We start from the raw sequence: 20,815 nt of genomic DNA, 5'->3' as shown, positions 1-20,815 counted from the left end.
ATGACCACTCCCTATTTTTGTCTTTTCTTGATTACCTCTCTTTGTAAGAGGAGACTGCCCTTCATCAAACAAATTTGAACCCCCTTTACCCAAGGATACTCTGTGCCAAAATTGGTCTAGAGGAGCGAATGAAATTGTGAAACTGCCCACATATATAAAGGTTAAATTTTGATTAAAAAAAGGTCACTTGTTCAAAAGCTTTCATCATATAAAACAGAGAACGTGAACTATGATACAGAATCATAGATGATGATAATAAGTACTAACAAACACAGCCAAATTAAAATTATGATACCCTGTGATCCTGTATTCACACTTTGCTATTTTCAATCAAAGTGCCTGGTTTTTTCCCCCTGAATCATGAGAATATTATTACAGGAAAAAAAAGAAAAGAAAGGAAATTCCAAAGTTTTTAAAAAAGTTTCGTCATTTTCAAACTTGGAATTGAAAACAATGAAATGCATTACAAAAAAACAATAAATTTTAATCAAGAATACTGAATAAATAACACTGAACTAGCTAAGTCTGAACACTTCCTTCGAGGACTTGGACGGCTCTTGACACTGGGGTGTTGCCCCCGGTAACAATATTGTCCTCCGTCACTATATCACTGTCGGTCTCACGCTCTAGGATTTCTTTTTCTTCGAATGATGACTCATCATTTAACACCACAGACTCTATTTGGTCCCCGGGCTCCAGCTTCGGAACGCAGCCCTCGTTTGATTGGTCCAGTGGGGTCATTGTTTCTGTAGACTGGGATGTCAGGTCGGATTGAGATTCACTTTGATCCACCCCTAAGTTTGTCAGTTGTTGGTCTGGAAGGTTCTCTCTCTGCTGCTGTTGTTGCTGAGCTGCTAATTGCTGAAGGATGAAGAGTATCTTGTATTGAAAAAGGAAATTCATATATTTTTACACATAGGGGCATGATTATATCACATCCCATTAAGAATTTTTTATCAAATGAATGACTTTTCTACATGTATTACTGTAATAGTCAATCAGTATAAAATAATTGTTTTCTTTCCATTTTTAAAAAATCAATTTAAGATGTATCGGAACCATGCTTTGTTACGTAAAATGTAAAGCCTCAAATTACATGCAGATGGGTTCTACACATGATATTTGTTATAAAGCATGAATCCCCTACACTGTATTTGTTATAACACAAGGACCCCCTATACTGTATTTGTTGTAACACATGGAGCCCCTACACTGTATTTTTTCTAACACGTGCAGACTCTATACCGTATTTGTTATAATACATGGAGCCCCTATACTGTATTTGTTGTAACACAAGGTGCTCCTACACTGTATTTGTTATAACACATGGAGCCTCTATACTGTATTTGTTGTAACACAAGGACCCCCTATACTGTATTTGTTATAACACATGGAGCCTCTATACTGTATTTGTTATAACACATGAAGCCCCTATACTGTATTTGTTATAAAGCATGGAGCCCCTATACTGTATTTGTTATAACACATGGAGCCTCTATACTGTATTTGTTATAACACATGGAGCCCCTATACTGTATTTTTTCTAACACAAGCAGACTCTATACCGTATTTGTTATAATACATGGAGCCCCTATACTGTATTTGTTATAACACATGAAGCCCCTATACTGTATTTGTTATAACACAAGGAACCCCTATACTGTATTTGTTGTAACACATGGATCCCCTATACTGTATTTGTTGTAACACATGGAGCCCCTATACTGTATTTGTTATAACACATGGAGCCCCTATACTGCATTTGTTGTAACACATGGAGCCCCTATACTGTATTTGTTATAACACATGGAGCCCCTATACTGCATTTGTTGTAACACATGGAGCCCCTATACTGTATTTGTTATCAAGCATGGAGCCCCTATACTGTATTTGTTATCAAGCATGGAGCCCCTATATTGTATTTGTTATCAAGCATGGAGCCCCTATACTGTATTTGTTATCAAGCATGGAGCCCCTATACTGTATTTGTTATAACACATGGAGCCTCTATACTGTATTTGTTATAACACAAGGACCCCCTATACTGTATTTGTTGTAACACATGGAGCCTCTATACTGTATTTGTTATAACACATGGAGCCCCTATACTGTATTTGTTATCAAGCATGGAGCCCCTATACTGTATTTGTTGTAACACATGGAGCCCCTATACTGTATTTGTTAAGAAGTATGGAGCCACATATTGTATTTGTTATGAAGTATGGAACCCCATACTTTAAGTGTTATGATGTATGAAGCTCCATACTATAAAGTTGAGTAGTATGATGCCTCATGCTTTATTTCTTATTGCTGTTTATGACAAACACCTGACAATGTATTTACCTGTAGAGCCTCAAGCTGGGCTGGGTCTGTGATAACAAACACCTGTTGCTGGCCATGTTCTCCCATTGTTATGGTTGCAATGTTTCCATTGGTTGGGACTTGGTCATTAGATAAGAGAGACTCCTAAAACAAAGGCTTTGTTATAGTTGGGTTTTTATCCCAATATCTTATCCAAACAAGAAATGTTTCAGAAACATGTATGCCCCAGTGGTGCAAAATTGAAAAGAGTTATGAACACGAATCATTTAATTGATGATAGTACAAAACTTTCTATGTCTAGAGTGGATTGATCCTTGAACATGTGACCTCAAAATTGATAGGGGTCATCTATTCCTTAGGATAGCATACCAAGTTTGGTGTCAATCAAGCAAATGATTCTAAAAGTATAGAGGAGAAAATATATCACTATGTCCAGTTAGACCCTTGACCTTGTGAACTCAAAATCAATAAATAGGGTTCATCTACTCCTTTTGATATACCAAGCTTGGTGTTTCTCAAAGAAAGGGTTCTGAAGATATTGAGCAGACAATATCTTCCTATATCCAGTGGATTGACCCTAAATCATTTGACCTTAAAACCAATAGGGGTCATCTACTCCTTAAGATTACCAGTGAACCAAGTTTGATATCTGTTAAGCAATGGGTTTTTAAAGATATCGAGCAGACAAGACTTGGTCTCAAGACCGACCAACCTACTGACAGATGCAAAACAATTTTCGGGGGGGGGGGGGCACTGTAACCCAAATTCATGTACTATTGCTAGTGTTACATGGATTTTATTAACAAAACCTTATAAAAGGTCTTATGACCAAAATATGTCAAAATCAAAATTTTGCACCAATGTCATTTTAATATAATCATCTGCAACTTTAATATAATCATCTGCAATTGTAAATTTGATATTGAGCTTTTCATCACAATGTATCTACCCTATATCATACCTGAGTGTTTTGTGTTTCTGTATTAATGACGACAGCCTCATTCTGAACCAGGGTTTCCCCATCTTCCTCCTTTGCTTGGATTGTGTACTCAAACTTGGCTCGCTTCTCGGGGGGCTGCTCTCCAGCCTTTGCTATAAGTATCAACACATTCAGTGATATATATCCTCCTGTATATGTTCAAATTTGATCAACAGGTAAGAAAAACCGTACGTGTACAGGGGTAGACATTAACTTTTCTTCTTACTTGCCCTTCGGGCAATTAAACTCAAAGTTTTACTTGTTCAAATGAAAAACTTAGTTGTCCGAAATATTTTAGATTGTAATGATAATAAGCCTGTCAACCAGTAACTCTAATTATCTCTCTCTATCAATTGGAGATACAGTACGGTCTACTAGAATGGGCCTTCACTATAATCTGACAATTTGGTAAAGAAAACAGCAATATATGGAGTTGGACATTACTTTCTAATATTTGATATCCATCAAACTTAACACAATTATTATAATAATCACATTTCCAACTTAAATAACCACTTGGCACATTGGGCAAGTGTATATTGAGTTTCACTTGTCCAAACTGAGTTTTTACTTGCCTTGGGCAATTGGACAACCGTCAATGTTGATCCCTGGTGTTCTTAAGCAAAAACTAGTGCAATTGTACTTGCACACTATTTGGATTTGTCATCAATACATGTAAGTGCTATTTGTCTGGTGCAATAATGCATATGCATACCTGACTAACAAGTGCCCTGTACGAACCAGTAGTCTGACTAACCAGTGCCCTGTACTAACATGGGCCCTGTCTAACAGGTGCCCTGTACTTATAAGGGCTCTGATTAACTGGTGCACCGTACTTACCAAAGATTTGGTCGTTGTACACCTGAGCCTCATATTCTGCTGTTGTATCTTCTCCATGCGCCGTTCGTTTGTGCATGGCCAGCGTGGACGTCTGTCTGTACGTCTTTCCACAGTGGTTACAGTGGTAGGGCTTGGAGTGAGTGTGGACCACATGGTGTTTGTAAAGGGAGGAGTATTCTGTGAATCGCTTACCACACCCCTGCACTGTGCACACATATGGCTTCTCTCCTGAATTGGTAAAAAAATATATACACAACTGGGATATCAAAATATTTATCATTAAATCTTTCTCTTGTACAAATCTCTTTGACAAATGCAATAAATCCATTCAGCCTTTTTCTAAGCCATAATTGATCTTATCTTTACACGTACAGTGTATGTACATGTACTTGCAAACACAATGTACACTTTTCACATAATATCAAAATTTATTGTTCATAACTGTGTGTCACACCTGGATTTATTGTACACTTTTATGTATGACACCTGGATTTATTGTACATGCCTTTGTGTGACACTTGGATTTATTTACACACTTACGTGCGACAAATTGATTTAATAACATCTTGTACATACATGGATTTATTTACACACTTACGTGTGACAAATTGATTAACGTCTTGTACATACATGTGACACCTGGATTTATTATTGTACCCACCTGTGTGTATCCTGATGTGGTTTTTGTAGTTGGTGGCGCTAGCAAAGGCTCGTCCACACCCCTCCTCATTACAGATATAGGGACGTTCACCAGTGTGAGTCCGGATGTGGACTTTTCTGATGTTAGAGGTTGTGAAGGATCGCTCACATCCCTCAAAGGGGCACTTAAAGGGACGCTCCCCTACAGAGTATCATAAAAACATGTTAGATAAGATGCAGTGAGGGATATCTCACTTCCCTCAAAATGGCACTTAATGGGATGAACTCTTACAGTGAAATCATTTAAATTTATAGGTTGTATGACACAGTGCTTAGAGAAGGTCAAGTCAGCAGTCAAGAGTCAGCAGGAACAGGATTCAGCCAATACAAAGATATACCGGTATATGAAAATACTTTTATATTAACAGAATTTAACAAGTAACAACCCCGAGGTGTTGAAAGCTCTTGTGACACCCTGCTTACCCGTGTGTGTACGAACATAATTCTACAGGTCGTTGAAATCGACAGCCCTGCTTACCCATATGTGTACAGATGTGTTTCTGAAAGTTGTTGGAATCAACACCCATGTATATCCGTGTGTGTATGAACACATTTCTGAAGGTCGTTGGAAACCCCTGCTTACCTGTGTGTGTACGGACGTGTTTCTGAAAGTCATTGGAATTGACATCCCTGCTTACACGTGTGTGTACGGACATGTTTCTGAAGGTCGTTGAAATCGACACCCCTGCTTACCCATATGTGTACGGATGTGTTTCTGAAAGTTGTTGGAATCAACACCCATGTATACCCGTGTGTGTATGAACACATTTCTGAAGGTCGTTGGAAACCCCTGCTTACCTGTGTGTGTACGGACGTGTTTCTGAAGGTCTCCCGACGTCTTGAAGCCTTTGTCACATCCTTCCTCAGGACATTTATATGGCTTTTCACCTGTGTGAACACGTGTGTGAGACTTCAGTCCATACCCTGTAGCAAAGGCTTTCCCACAGCCATCGTAATCACATTTAAATGGACGAACTCCAGTGTGAGATCTTTCATGAACCTACAAAGGAGTAAGCATAAGCTATTTACACAATTTCATTTCTCAAAGGTTTTCACACTGTGCAAAGATTTACATTGTGTGTACAGTTGTAATAGCATAATTCATTATTTACAGAATTCCCTTTCTTAGAGACTTTCACATTGTACAAAGATTTACATTCTTTGTATATCTCTATTAATAGCATAATTCATTATTTACACAATTCCATTTCTCAAATGCTTTCACATTGTAGTAAGATTTACATTGTTTGTATAATTGTAATATCATACATCCATTCTCTATATCAGAATGTAATCATTATCATCTTACATATCTGTGCAAATATGGCAGGCTGGGATGTCTGATGATTTGATGTCTTTGATTATATTCTATTGTGAAATAAAGTGCTTTATAAATGTTCATGATATTAAATAAGATTTCAACAGAAAGCAGACTCATTCTTATCTCTTAACAATATTATTTAAAACAATACAAGCTGCAACTGATGGTATTTTTCACCTATCCAAGTACATGTATGTACCAATTAACACCTATTGGTAGAACTAATATAATCCCCAAGACATGATGTATCATATTGATAATTCATCCGATACAGACAGCCAACTGAACTTGAACCCTTCCTAAGATTGTGTGGTGTAGGATATTTTCACCTTTATGTGGTCCTGTGTAGTTGATTAGACCCATAGGTAGTGATGGGCAATCGGGAAAATAAAAGTTAATTGATAATTGGATTAATTGGATGCAACTTTTCGATTGATTAATCGAAAAATAATCAAATATCATTCATTTCAAATTTATTGTATAAATATATTAAATTTACTTTATTTTACCCAAAATTATCATACTTAGAATATATTCATTAGAAATTAGAACAGTTAGTTATTAATCCCATACTTTTAATTTTGATTTCCCATGATAGGGACAGATCTCTCGACTTTTGTTGTTGTTCTTATTGGATGACTCACCTTTTTCTTTTAAGTAATGTCATGACAGGAATATTTGTATTAAAAAATATATACCGATGTCAGCGATTTTCAGCGATTATTCACATTGTTTAAATTATAGCGACCGACAATCGAAAGTCGGCGATAATCAGTACAACACTTCCTATAGGCAATCCTGTGTGATTCATTAGACCTACACACCAGTAGGTGGTGTCATGTAGTCTACTCAACTTTATTACGTGGTGCTATGTTGTGTGCAGTAAATATACTCTCCTTTAGGTGGTGTTGTAGTTTACTAGGTCTACTCACCTTTAGATGGTACTCGCTATTAGGTGGTGTTGTGTGTGTACTAAATCTACTCACCTTTAGATGGTACTCACTATTAGGTGGTGTTGTGTGTGTACCAAATCTACTCACCTTTAGATGGTACTCACTATTAGGTGGTGTTGTGTGTGTACCAAATCTACTCACCTTTAGATGGTACTCACTATTAGGTGGTGTTGTGTATGTACTAGATCTACTCACCTTTAGATGGTACTCACTTTTAGGTGGTGCTGTGTGGTGTATAAGATCTACTCACCTTCAGGTTATACTCACTATTTGGTGGTGCTGTGCAGTATACCAGACCTACTTACCTTTAGGTGGTACTCACCTTTAGGTGGTGTTGTGTGGTGTACTAGATCTACTCACCTTTAGGTGGTGCTGTGTGGTGTATAGTCTCCCACAGCCATCAAAACTGCAGCGGTAAGCTTTCTCCCCAAACACCATTGTTTTCTCGTCAGATGCTAGGCCTGCGGCTATGACAGTCTACAACATTGCAATACTAGTATATAAATGTATATTGTAATCATTTCAATTAGTAAAGATATCAAAGGTAAAAACATTGGAAATGTAAATATGAGATATTTTACGTGTACAACAGACGTACAGATTGATAAGAATTATTACATGTACAACAGACACGTACAGATTGATAAGAATTATTATGTGTACAACAGACACGTACAGATTGATAAGAATTATTACATGTACAACAGACACGTACAGATTGATAAGAATTATTACGTGTACAACAGACACGTACAGATTGATAAGAATTATTACGTGTACAACAGATGTGTTGGGTCCCAGGGGACTAGTGGTCGTCTGTAGTGACTCCAATCCTGGGTCTTTCATTTGGTCTACTGTAACCTATAATGTAATAAGAAAAATATATATATTGCATTATAGAGGATATGTATATATTGTATTACAGTAGATAAATATTGTATCATAGAAGATAAATGTATTATTGAAGACATATAATGTAATAAGATAAATATTGTACAGTATTACAAAAGATAAATACTACATAAGATATATAAAGTACACTGTACATGTAACACAAAATATATATAACTTATTTACAGAGGATACATAAGATACACTGTATTACAGAAGATATATATATTACTTAAGACATTCATTTTTGAAATTCAAAGTGACAAGAAAGTTTTTAGAAACTTTTGCTATCATTTAGCAATAATGAGATGGACAACTTTAAATCTAGAAAGTCTGTACGGCGAGTGAAAAACTGAAGATACTGTACCAGTGTGCAAAGTTTGATGTTTATCAAGCAAATGATTCACAAGATATTAATGGACAATATTTACCGACATCTGGTGTTCAGTTACCCTTGACTTTATGACATATAAACTAAAATATTCAATGGACAATATTTTCTATGAAGAAAACTTTGATCTTTAAAGGAGCAATAGCTGTCATTTTGTCACCAAAAATTGAATTCAATGAAAATTGCTCTATGTAATATATTTCAGTAATAACACCAATATTTAATTATTTCAAACACTTTTAACCTCAAAAGTGGCACATGAATATGTGATTTTGGTGATTATATAATTATTGTCTTGCAAGACAATAATTGATCCTTATATATTTCTTTACACTAAAAGCGGTTATCTAAAGTAGTTTTATTAGGTTTCTCTTGTTTTTGTACAAAACGAATGTTTTTATGAGTCATTGATATATATATTCCTAGCCCAATGAGGTTTTGAGAAAACAATGGTTGCCATCACTTTCACAGCTATTGCCACTCTAACCTTATGAACTTAAAATCTCTAATGATTATCTTCTACTTAAGATTTATATGTACACTAAGTTTGGTGTCTGTCAAGAGAAGAGTTCAGAAGAAATTAAACAGACAATATATTGTCTTCCAGACGTAGTAGTTTGTGACATCAATAGGGGTCATCTACTTCCTGGGGAATACCATTATACCAAGTTTGATGCATTCTCTAGATATTGAGCTGACAATATTTTCTTTTTCCAGAGTAGTTTGACTCCTGATTTTTTGACCTTAGGATCTAAATATAAAATCCGGGTCATCTACTCTTTTGGTGCTATTAGTACTCCAAGTTTGATGTCAACTGTAGGGTTTTCAAAGCAGCAAGACAAGATTTTCTTCTGATCCAAGTGATTTTACCCTAACCTTTGACCCTGTAACCTCATAATCAATAGGGGTGATTTACTCCTTAGGAGGTACTAGTGAATCAAGCAAGGCATTCTAAAGATATTGAGCAGACAATATTTTCATTGGTCCAGAGTAGTTTGACCCTACCTTTGACCTTTTGACTTCAAAAATTCTAGAGGTCATTTATTCTTTAGAGTATAACAATATACTAAGTTTGATGATTGTCAAGCCGAGGCTTCTTATAATATTGGGTACACAAGACTTGATCTACCAACCAAACGACAAGTGCTAACGAATATGCCCTCTTTTTCAAAACTGGAGGCATCATTTATAAAGTGTGTTTATACCATTATCCCATTACCAGCATGATGTATAACTACAATTAACTGAAGCTAATGAAACAATCCCATGAAGCAATCCAATGAGAAATTTCGTGTTCAAACAGTGATTTTTTAAGGCCCATTTTGGGTCCGAATTTCGGCCATTTAGCTTGCATTTTTCCCAATAATAGAATTATGAAAGAAATATGTATTTGAAAAATATAAACATTCAATGTGAATTATATACATATGACTTAACAAAGAGTTATGGAAATTATGATTGGATAGAAAAGTTGAAAATTTTAGAAGGTTAAAGAAAATTAGATGTGTAAATTAAAGATAATATAATGTATGATATGATTTTGAAACTTTTTTATGATAAAATTGATTTTTCCCAATTTGACTGAAATATTGACAATTTTTCCCAATTTGAAAGCCACAGGACCCTTGTAAAAAAAAAATGTAGAAAAATCACTGTCAAAGCATCCCTCTCACCTGGGCAGCGAGTTGATCCAGACTGAGTGTGCTACTGTCGAGATTCGTGATTTGGGAATCCCCAAACAGGGACTCTGCTGACGGGTGAGTGATGTAGGCCGTGGTCCCATCCTCCAACTGAATCGCCTGTAAACCCTCTGTAAAGACAGAATAATGTTGAGAGATTAATGTAAACTCTCTGTAAAGCGAGAATAATGTAAACCCTCTGTAAACACAAAATACTGTAAAAACTCTGTAAAACACAGTCTTCAAAACAACCAGGTAGCCCGATGCCCAGACCTGGTAAAATCAGAAGCGGGCATGTGAAAATTGCATAAGCAGAAGACCACCGGGCATGTCTAATTTTGTGCAAGAAAAATCATCGGACATATTCATCATCATACCACCAATCATTCTTGTTACATGTAAGCTGGTGCAATCTACTAAAATGTTAACTTTCTTTGAAAAATACAGATCATGTGGCCCTATTGTCTGTAAATCTCCCCCATATAAATCATTTAGCAGCACTACCAACATGATTCATTTTCCAAAACAACTCTAAAAATATCGCCATCCTTTCCATAAATCCAAATTTAATTCCTCCATTTTTCTTTTATGACTAAAATATGTTATGATGTAGATTCACTTATTGTATCCACTTTGTACATTAACTAGAGAGTTATTACGTTAAGGATAATGAGTTTTCATATAGACAAAATATATCTTTAGTGCATTTTGTGTGGAAGTGATCTTTGAAGCTGTACACTTTGTTTGGAGAGTCTAATTACCAGAAATGGGAATATTGTATATACTGCATTGTATAATGAGACATTACGATATTTCATTTAGATAAAATCTAGTTTACCTTTATAACTATTATCAACACACATATATTTAAAATGAATTAATTTTAATTAACTTCACAAAACTATTTTGTAGGATAAATATTTAATGTAATATTAATGTAAACACAACACCCTCCTAGATTCAAACTCTGGGCAAGTCTATTGACATAGATAGTATCACAGGAAGTTTAAATCACTATGTTGTGATTCACTGCACCAGGCAATGAAGTTAAGGGGAAATACTCGCTAAATGCGAGTTAAAAATTGAAATTGCGAGTGAAAAATCACAAGTGATTACAATTTTTTGCGAGTGAAAATAACATATCTTTTTTCCGGACTTCCTCAGTTTATTGGTTGTAATTTGAAGTTTACAATAATTTTATCTTGTGCATAGAAACGCTTCACAGACTGAATATAAAAGTATTGAAAAAGTAAATGTGGATCGAACAAGAGGTACTGTGAGCAATGCTCACTAAGAATACCCCCCGCTTACCCCAATCTCCCAAAGGGTGTTGGTAATAGGTATAAACTACCTCTTCTCTGAGTGTAAAAAACAAATGGCATGACAAACCGAACCAAATTGCTACTTCGATGTCCAGTGCGCATGACCTTTGACCTTTTGACCCCAAAATCGATAGGGAACATCTTCATCCCATGGGTAGTCCATATGTATGATATGGTGACTGTAGGTGGAAAGGATAACGCTTTAGAGCCCAGAAACCATATTGCTACTTCAATGTCCAGTGCACGTGACCTTTTACCTTTTGACCCTAAAATCGATAAGGAACATCTTCATCCCATGGGTAGTCCATATGTTTGATATGGTGACTGTAGGTGGAAAGGATAACACTTTAGAGCCCGGAAACCATATTCCTACTTCAATGTCCAGTGCGCTTGACCTTTGACCTTTTGACCCCAAAATCGATAGGGAACATCTTCATCCCATGGGTAGTCCATATGTATGATATGGTGACTGTAGGTGGAAAGGATAACGCTTTAGAGCCCAGAAACCATATTGCTACTTCGATGTCCAGTGTGCTTGACCTTTGACCTTTTGACTCCAAAATCGATAGGGAACATCTTCATCCCATGGGTAGTCCATATATATGATATGGTGACGGTAGGTGGAAAGGATAATGCTTTAGAGCCCGGAAACCATTGCGTCTACAGACGGACGGACGGACAGACAGACAGACAACCCGATTCCAGTATACCCCCCCACAACTTGTTGTGGGGGGTATAATAAATATTAAACTAGGGCCAAGGTAATCTCAGTCGGTGAAGTCAAAGATGGCCTACTTCAAGCACTAGTCGGGCGTCTCAGAGACGTCTGATTTAGATAGCAAGCATGTTGATCTTGTCCGTGTTTACTCAACACATGGAAGTGTTAGTGTCACCGCTTCAGGCGGTGTCCTGCTGTAGTCTATAGTCAAATACTTCGAGTCCACAGTTTTTCTTTTCAACTAGAATTTTTTAGATGAAATTTCCAAAAGTTTTTAACATATAGTTTGAATTGGCACTAACAGTCTTCAAGATTTCAAACCACGTGATGTTGTAAATAGGTGGTAGATCTCTGGACAGCGAGTACGCCACACAACTCGCACAAAAGTACCCTATGACCCTCACTATGCACCAATGATACATGTATTAAATGGTAAATGAAAGAATTCTCAATCTTATTTTTATTATTGCACTTTAGAGAAGATTTTTAAATTTTTTTATATATTTTGATATAGTCTAGAGACATGCTTGTTTTTTAAAAATACTGTAAAACAGCAATCGATTGAAAGCTCAATTTTGCTAGTTGGAAAATAATTTTTAATTTTGTTCAGACAAGTTAAATTGATAGAAATACATGTATTCAATAAAACTTCATGAAGACCGAAAACAAAATAATGTAAAGTACTATGCTGTGAGAACAATATAGTACATAATATGTTGCAAGAAGAAATCAGTATGCACTATGCTGTAACAATAGTACTCACCTTTAGGTGTGTGATGTAAGAATGCAGTGGTCCCATCCTCCAGCTGAATGGGCTGACCTCCGACCTGTGAGGAATCGGTCAGCACAATGTTAGGATTGACCACACTGTCAATCTCAGACTGGATGTTATTGACCGGCAACACTAAATATGAAAAACAAAGAGGACAGCTTTAAAGAATACAAACAGTTAAGCACTGAAAACAGGAAATAATCTGAGGTACACCAGTTCTTTATCTACATTGACAAAACACCAGCTCTCTATCCACATACACAAAACACCAGCTCTACATCCACATAAACAAAACACCATCTCTACATCCACATAAACAAATAAACAAAACACCAGCTCTATATCCACATAAAAAACACCAGCTCTATATCCACATAAACAAAACACCAGCTCTATATCCACGTAAACAAAACACCAGCTCTATATCCACATAAACAAAACACCATCTCTACATCCACATAAACAAAACACCAGCTCTATATCCACATAAACAAAACACCATCTCTACATCCACATAAACAAAACACCAGCTCTACATCCACATAAACAAAACATCATCTCTACATCCACATAAACAAAACACCAGCTCTATATCCACATTTAAACAAAACACCAGCTCTATATCTACATAAAAAACCCAGCTCTTTATAGATCTACATAAACAAAACACTAGCTCTATATCTACATAAACAAAACACTAGCTCTATATCTACAACAAAACACCAGCTCTACATCCACATGAACAAAACACCAGCTCTATATCTACATATAAAACACCAGCTCTTTATAGATCTACATAAACAAAATATCAGCTCTATATCTACATAAAAAACACAAGCTCTTTATAATTATACATAAACAAAACATCAGCTCTATATCTACATAAACAAAACACCAGCTCTTTATCTACATAAACAAAACACCAGCTCTTTATCCACATAAACAAAACACTAACCCTATATCCACATAAAAACACCAGCTCTATATCTACATAAACAAAAAACCAGCTCTTTATAGATCTACATAAACAAACACCAGCTGCATATCTACATAAGCATTGTTTGCACACTATAAATACTCTTCGTTGTACGTTTCCTAGTTCAGTGACAGTGTTATGGAGCATGACTATTGTAGCATTTGATAATGATGTTAAGGTTAGATGATGACAATGTTTGATGATGACAGTGGTATAAATGATGACGATGGTGGTGGTGTCTGATGGCGACAGTAATTGTGTTTGATGATGGTGTTGTTGCTAGATGGCGGTGTTGTTTTTAGATGACGGTGGCGATGTCAAATGATGATGGCATTGTTAGATGATTGTTAGATGGTGTTAAAAGATGGTGATGCCATTAGATGATGGTGATGCAAGATGATTGTGGTGGTAGTATTAGATGATGGTGGTGTTAGATGATTGTGGTGGTATTAGATAATGGTGTTGTTGTTTGATGATTGTGGTGGTGTTGTTTGATGATTGTGGTGGTATTAGATGATTGTGGTGGTGTTGTTAGATGATTATGGTAGTGTAAGATGATCATGATGGTGGTGTCAGATGATGGTGGTGGTGTTGTTAGAGGATTGTGGTGGTGTTGTTAGATGATTGTGGTAGTGTAAGATGATCATGATGGTGGTGTCAGATGATGGTGGTGGTGTTGTTAGAGGATTGTGGTGGTGTTGTTAGATGATTGTGGTAGTGTAAGATGATCATGGTGGTGGTGTCAGATGATGGTGGTGGTGTTTGATGATGGTGGTGTTGTTATAGGATTGTGGTGGTGTAAGATGATCATGGAGGTGTTGTAAGATGATGATGGTGGTGGTGAAGATAATGATTACAATGCTCAATTGAGATAGTGCTGATGTTAATGACTATAATTCTACATGATGATACCCAAGAAAATGGCAAAAGAAATATGATATTTCATGAAGGCAGAGAATGATGAATATGATGTTGATAATGATGAAAACAATGTTTAATGTTCTGATAAGGCCTTTTTTTTTTATTGAGTTGGTTTACGGATCCGCCACACTGATTTTTTGGGATGTTGGAAAAAAAATAAAATGGTTTTTCACTCCTTTTTATATTTCCAACGCTGTAATTTTTCCTTTTCACAAAAAAAAAAAACCAGAAAGAAAAGAAAATAGATTCCGCTGGACTGGATATTTGGACAGACGCCTCCGTCGATCGTTGAAATCTCGGGACAGTCCATAATTTTCATGTGTCATGTGTGGAATATCAGTCAACTTCAGCCGGTGCTAACAATTATTCTGCACCTTAGTAACAATGCTTTTTGCTTCCAATAAGTTACATTTTGTATCTGTATGCATTGCATACCATTTAGATATGTAAATCCCAAAATAAAAACAAACACTTGTTTTCAGATGGCATCCATGATGTACATGTACGTTGGGTTGCACTAATCACCTAAACAAGTATAACCCTACCTGACCTTACCATGCATACATTTTGTCGAAGATACACTTTTAAATTCTTATTAATGAATTTTAAAGAAATATTCTTCATAATTAATATGTGTAATTCTTCATATATTGAAGGAGGTTGAAAACATTTTAACATTATTGAATTCATTCACTGTATAAAATTTGTTGACAACCAACAATAAATTGATCTGACCTATATAAAATTCAGAATCTTTTAAATGTTTATAGGGTTTATGAATTTTATTTATAACTTTACTTGACTTCATAAATAAGACTTTAAAACTTAGAAGTAAATTTTTAGACAAAATATAAGCTTGGTAAGGTCAGTCAGGATTTTAGTACTTCAGGTGATTAGTGCATCCCTATATATACGTCATGGATGCCATCTTTTAAATGGAAAAACGATGTCGTTCTTTTATTTTGGGATTTACATAACTAAACGGTAAACAATGGACATTTGATAATGATAGAAAGTTAATTTAATAAACAAATAACATTTTTTGAAGGAAACAGCATTGTTGCCATGGTGCACAATAGTCGCTATATACAATGTACCACCGTCTTAAGTTGACAGTGATGAGAATATTAAAGTTGATAATAAAACATATGAGCTCAAATCAAGTCCATTCTTATTACTTAACATTTTGTCATTTGAACATTTTTTTTTTTACCTCCTCCGAACGGATTTAAAAATTTTGAAATCCGTAAACCAATTTAAAAAAAAAATGGCCTAATGATGAATACGATGTTTGACGTTCTGATAATGATGAATATGATGTTGATAATGATGAATACGATCTTTGATGAAGACAGTGATAATATCTGTGATGAAAATGATGATAATATCAATGATGATGTGTATAATACTTAATTAAGACTATCGCTATGAGGATGGTGAAGATGTTGTAGTGGTAACTACATTGATCACTATGACGATGGTGAAGTTGACCCACCATGACTGACGCCCTGGACAACTGCTGTGCTCCCATCCTCCAAACTGATGGTCTGTCCCTCCATAAACTTCCCCCCTGTCAAATTATAATATAAACTGTAGTATTTCTGAATAAAACACACAAAATCAATTTTTAACCTTTATTTCAAACAGCAGAACACCAAAAAAGAAATAAAAGATTTTTTTCCATATCCAAATGGATATTTTCTTAAGATGATACTAAACCAACTCCCCAAGTCTTGAACAAGATGTCTTTCGCATTGACGTAAGTTAATGGATGACCCTGACCTTTGAATCACAATGACATTAATCTACTTCTGACCTATGGAAGTCTGATCTTTAATCTTAGGTGGATAAAAAAATAAAGAGCAGCGACTTGAATGTCATTCTTTGCCTATTTCCAATTGATGTTTGAAGTCAGTGCTACTTGACTGGTTGATTTACATTGCAATAATGTCAGATAATAGAACTGATATTTCATATGAAATCAAGGCTGAAGTATGACCTTGGCTGAACATATGATATTGAATATAGTTTGGGACTATGTGGGAGTCTACCTTTAGGATGTTCAATGAAGGCAGTCGTTCCATCAGCTAGAGTCACGGCTTGGACGGTTTGCGTATCAATCTGCTGCGGAATGTTGCTGGCAGGGGACTCCAATGAAAGGTTGCCTCCCTGTAACAAACAGTAGTGATTAAAGACTGAAATTTACTACTCAATGAAAGGTTGCCTCCCTGTAACAAATGGTTGTGATTAATAACTAAAATTTACAAGCTATCAAACAAATTGTTGATTGATAAAAGGTATGAAACTGACCATTGTTTGCATATTCATATTTCCATTTGCGTACATATACATGTATCAATTCCATTTTTAGGCTTTTTGTTATACATGTACATGTATTACTGTCAGTAGTCATGGGCTAGCAGCTTTGTTACTGCCACTAGACCGTGTATTTCAAAACTAAATTCTAAAATATGTTTGTCGCCTGACAAATATGTTCTGTATTCAGTCAGGAGCATAATGCAAACACGTTATTTGAAAAATAACGCACATAATTTATTTCAAACACCCATATATATATTTTTAAAATAATGCATGATCATTATATTTCTTACTGGACTCATTGATTTCGTTTAAAATCTTCTGAATCAGTCTTCTGTGTATATCCCGCCAATATATAATGCATTCTGGGATCTCATGATGTAAAAGGAGACGCAGTGTGCAGACTCCAATAAACAAACCCGTAGCAGGTGTCGACTAGTAGCATTTTCCTCATCACTTTGAGGTGTTATTTACATTTTGGGGCGAGATTCTATCAACAAATGAAGAATTTTCTGCACTTTTCCAAAGACTTTGAATACTTTTCCTGCATTAAACAAGCTTTTACCTAAAACAAACATTTGTTTTCGTCTTACTGCACTAGCCAACATGTTTGCTGCACATGGTACGAAGTGAGGGGGATTAACACAAAATAACATGTACACAAGTTAACTAAAAATAACCTGTTTGATTTATCAATGAAGGAAAGAATAAAATTTGGTGAAGCACAGGAGCAAAGAGAGGTCATTCATTGTGACAACAACTAAAAACTCTTTTGAGTTATTTTCGAAAATAACTTATTTGCATTATACTTGTATTTGTTGAATATGTACACAAAGTGTATAAAAGTTATGGCTGTAGTACTTACCCCGTTAGAGTGAAGCAGGAGTAAGTTAACGTCAGCCGCTGTGTTCGCGAGACTGCTTGGAACATCCACCAGCTGCTCTCCTCCCAGGCTGTCCTCCTCCTCCCCGAGGTCAACTATGTGACCCGGACTGTCCTCGACATGATCCGGACTGTCTTCAACATGATCCGGACTGTCCACTATCACATTCCGGGGGCTGTCTCCAGAGGTGATTTGATCAGGGACCGTCTCCACATTTCTAATATCGATGGTACAGCTTGCATCCATGTATGGTCAGGTTCTTTAATGAAATCAAAATATGATTAGGAACCTAGATAAACGATTGCTAAAATTTGTGAAAATTAATTAAATCTGGGCTACAACAAGCACATACTGCATAATTTAATTACACTGAATTTCTTTTCACATCACTATATGAGGCCCATTATATAGTTCTAAATGAATCTCTCAACAGATTAGCATACATTTCTTTCCAAACTGTTTGCAAGGAGACAGCAATTATAATTGTTATAAATATATCAATGCATGCAATTTTAGTATAATGTGTGTTTATTCAGACTATTTCCCATTGCAGATAAGTACCTTATGTTTTGTGTTACAATTATTCCTAGCAGAATTTGAGCATTTTTTGGAAGATAAGACTGATTTACAGATAGCTATTACAAAAAAATCTTTTATTCTTGGTTTTATTGAAAATAATAGTATGATACAAAACACTATTGTCTTATGGTTTAAATACTATGTGTACACAGGAAGATGCACTGAGAAGTCCTTGAGTGTGCGTGCTGCAATTTCACAAATGAATTTTTTTTTTATGAAACTCAAAATTTATTTCATATAAAAATGGTAAAAAGGAAAAGTTTGATGCCCAATGGAATCGATGGAACCTTCTGTTTTCTTAACTTCTCTCTCTTCCTCTTTCTCTCTTAAATTCCCCATACCTTCAGCTCATATGCCAAGGCTTGAAGCTAACTTTTTGTGTCACCAGTCCAGCCGGACTGATGGGGTATAATTTCAACCAGTCCGCAGAAAAATTTACCAGTCCAACAGAGTGTTCCAGAAATAATTAAACATATTTCGTTAATGTTATTAAAATGAAATTTAACTCAATATGCCTCAGACAATATTGTAACACTTAAATGTGGGATTTATATTTACAAATCAGATTCGTCTGATATCTACATATCGAATCATGCCAAATGTGTGTATAAAATTTCATAAGTATAATTTCCAAAATTATGCTTTAGAAAATTAACCAGTCCCATTGGACTGACTAAAACAAATGTCAGTCAGTCCGACAGACTTTTAACCAGTCACAGACTGACGGGCATATGTTAATTTCGAGCCCTGTATGCTTTAATATTAATGTAGATCTATATCTGATATACTGGTATGTGCACACAAAAAAAAAAAAAAAAATTAAATTACCAATGTTTTTACATATAGTCCAACACATATCAGTGCTTGATGATGTAATTAATTCACACAGGGAAAATGAAAAGGGTAGTAAATGGACAAATATGGAGGAAAATAAGACGAGGGAGCTGGAGGAGAGGGAAAAAAGAGAGGGATGGGGTAAATGGGGTAGGCGACAGTACTGTAGGAGCCAGGAGGACAAGGGGAGTTCTCCTGTCCAACCCTCTGAATTGTTTTATTTGCAACAGCACATATACTACCTAATTTCTGTGGAAACGAGAGGGTTATTTATTTCCTATAGGAAAGACCGAATATGAATAAACCCCTCGTTTCCACAGAAATTAATTTACTACCAAATATTCTGAATGAATCCAGAACACTATAATGGCCTTATATCTTTACAGACATTTCCATATTGCGATTTGCTGTTTGTGTGTGTTTTTGTTGGTTTGTTAAAAGAGGACATTGTTATAAAGTTTACATGGTCTGTATGAGGGTTTGGGGTTGGGGGGGGGGGGGGGGTATGTTAGCGCTAGTATCAGAACGCATGACATAAATTATGGATACATCTGGTTTATTCAATGCACAAAGGCCTAGCCTATACTTCAAACATCCCGGGCCGCGCCGTGCTCCATTTTCCCCCCACTTCTAGAAAATGTTTCCATTAAATTCCAGTCATAACAACGACCTAAACGTACACTGACCTCCATTTTAAATTCAACTAATACACAGCATAATGCGGAAGTCAAAATTGTGGGCATTTTCAAGGTTTACGTGACATTTTTCTCTAAGACAATTTTGTGTCTCTTGACACGTTCTAACGTCGTCTTTATATTCCGACATCAATCCCAACAGGCAACGGGTCATCATTGAACACTGGGAAAACTTACCCGACGATCCACTTTCTGGACCACCATGCACTGCACACACAAGGGCCCGGATTGAGCATATCTAGTCCTTCCAAATAAAAAAAAATAAACGATGTAGAATAATTCTTTGTTTTCAGATATATCTTGCCATACATCAAGAGGGATAAAATCTTTATATATTGAATTTACACTCTTTTAGGAAGTTATATTTTAAGAGGCCCGGTACTATGCCTAACATGAATGAAACGTCATATTTACGCGAGAAATTTTAAATCTGAAGTTTGTGTAAAGTCGTAGGTACATATAACAGCTCTATGTCTATGGTAAAGTCAATGCGTGTGTCTGACTTCGATCACGTTCGTTCTTTTTCGTAATCGTGTTTTTAGGTATCTGTGTAAAGCCAACTTTTAAGAAGAAGCAACACTTCGCGAAAGTTACGTCCCTTGTCCGCCATCTCCCGGATAAAAATCGTATTTCCCTACGTTGGCCTTTGTAATTTTCCTGTCTGTAGCTTTGACATCTGTTATTTTTCCATCAATTGCAGTCAACTACAATAAAGCCCCAC

The 20,815-nt window shown here is 35.9% G+C and overlaps 1 protein-coding gene across 2 annotated transcripts; it reads right to left on the bottom strand.

Moving 5' to 3' along the window:
- Nucleotides 1–463: 463 nt before the first annotated feature.
- On the bottom strand, nucleotides 464–20,338 carry LOC125683419 (zinc finger protein 143-like). 2 transcript variants are annotated; one of them, XM_056139852.1, is made up of 14 exons: nucleotides 20,272–20,338; nucleotides 17,969–18,245; nucleotides 16,836–16,953; nucleotides 16,280–16,354; nucleotides 12,879–13,019; nucleotides 10,070–10,206; nucleotides 7,889–7,975; nucleotides 7,475–7,591; nucleotides 5,639–5,840; nucleotides 4,803–4,982; nucleotides 4,142–4,369; nucleotides 3,284–3,414; nucleotides 2,344–2,466; nucleotides 464–861 (listed from the first exon to the last, which is right to left on the bottom strand). In XM_056139852.1, exons 2-14 carry the CDS (start codon nucleotides 18,230–18,232, stop codon nucleotides 520–522), a joined length of 2,145 nt encoding a protein of 714 aa, XP_055995827.1. In that variant the 5' UTR covers nucleotides 18,233–18,245; nucleotides 20,272–20,338; the 3' UTR covers nucleotides 464–519. The 2 variants fall into 2 exon arrangements, with proteins under 2 accessions (XP_055995827.1, XP_055995828.1); XM_056139853.1 differs by lacking the exon at nucleotides 20,272–20,338 and adding an exon at nucleotides 20,086–20,238.
- Nucleotides 20,339–20,815: the final 477 nt, after the last annotated feature.

Source organism: Ostrea edulis, chromosome 6 (assembly GCF_947568905.1).
Source record: "Ostrea edulis chromosome 6, xbOstEdul1.1, whole genome shotgun sequence".
Classification (NCBI taxonomy): domain Eukaryota; kingdom Metazoa; phylum Mollusca; class Bivalvia; order Ostreida; family Ostreidae; genus Ostrea; species Ostrea edulis.
This window is presented reverse-complemented; position numbering and strand designations above follow the sequence as displayed.

Bases quoted from the DNA above. Each gene is read 5' to 3' on its own strand.
- LOC125683419 (XM_056139852.1), bottom strand. From the start codon at position 18,232: ATGGATGCAAGCTGTACCATCGATATTAGAAATGTGGAGACGGTCCCT. The intron at 5,841-7,474 runs GTGAGTAGATCT...ACTCCTTTGTAG, and splicing joins CCACACAGCACCACCTAAAG to GTTCATGAAAGATCTCACAC. The intron at 3,415-4,141 runs GTAAGTACGGTG...TGATACTTATAG, and splicing joins GTACAACGACCAAATCTTTG to CAAAGGCTGGAGAGCAGCCC.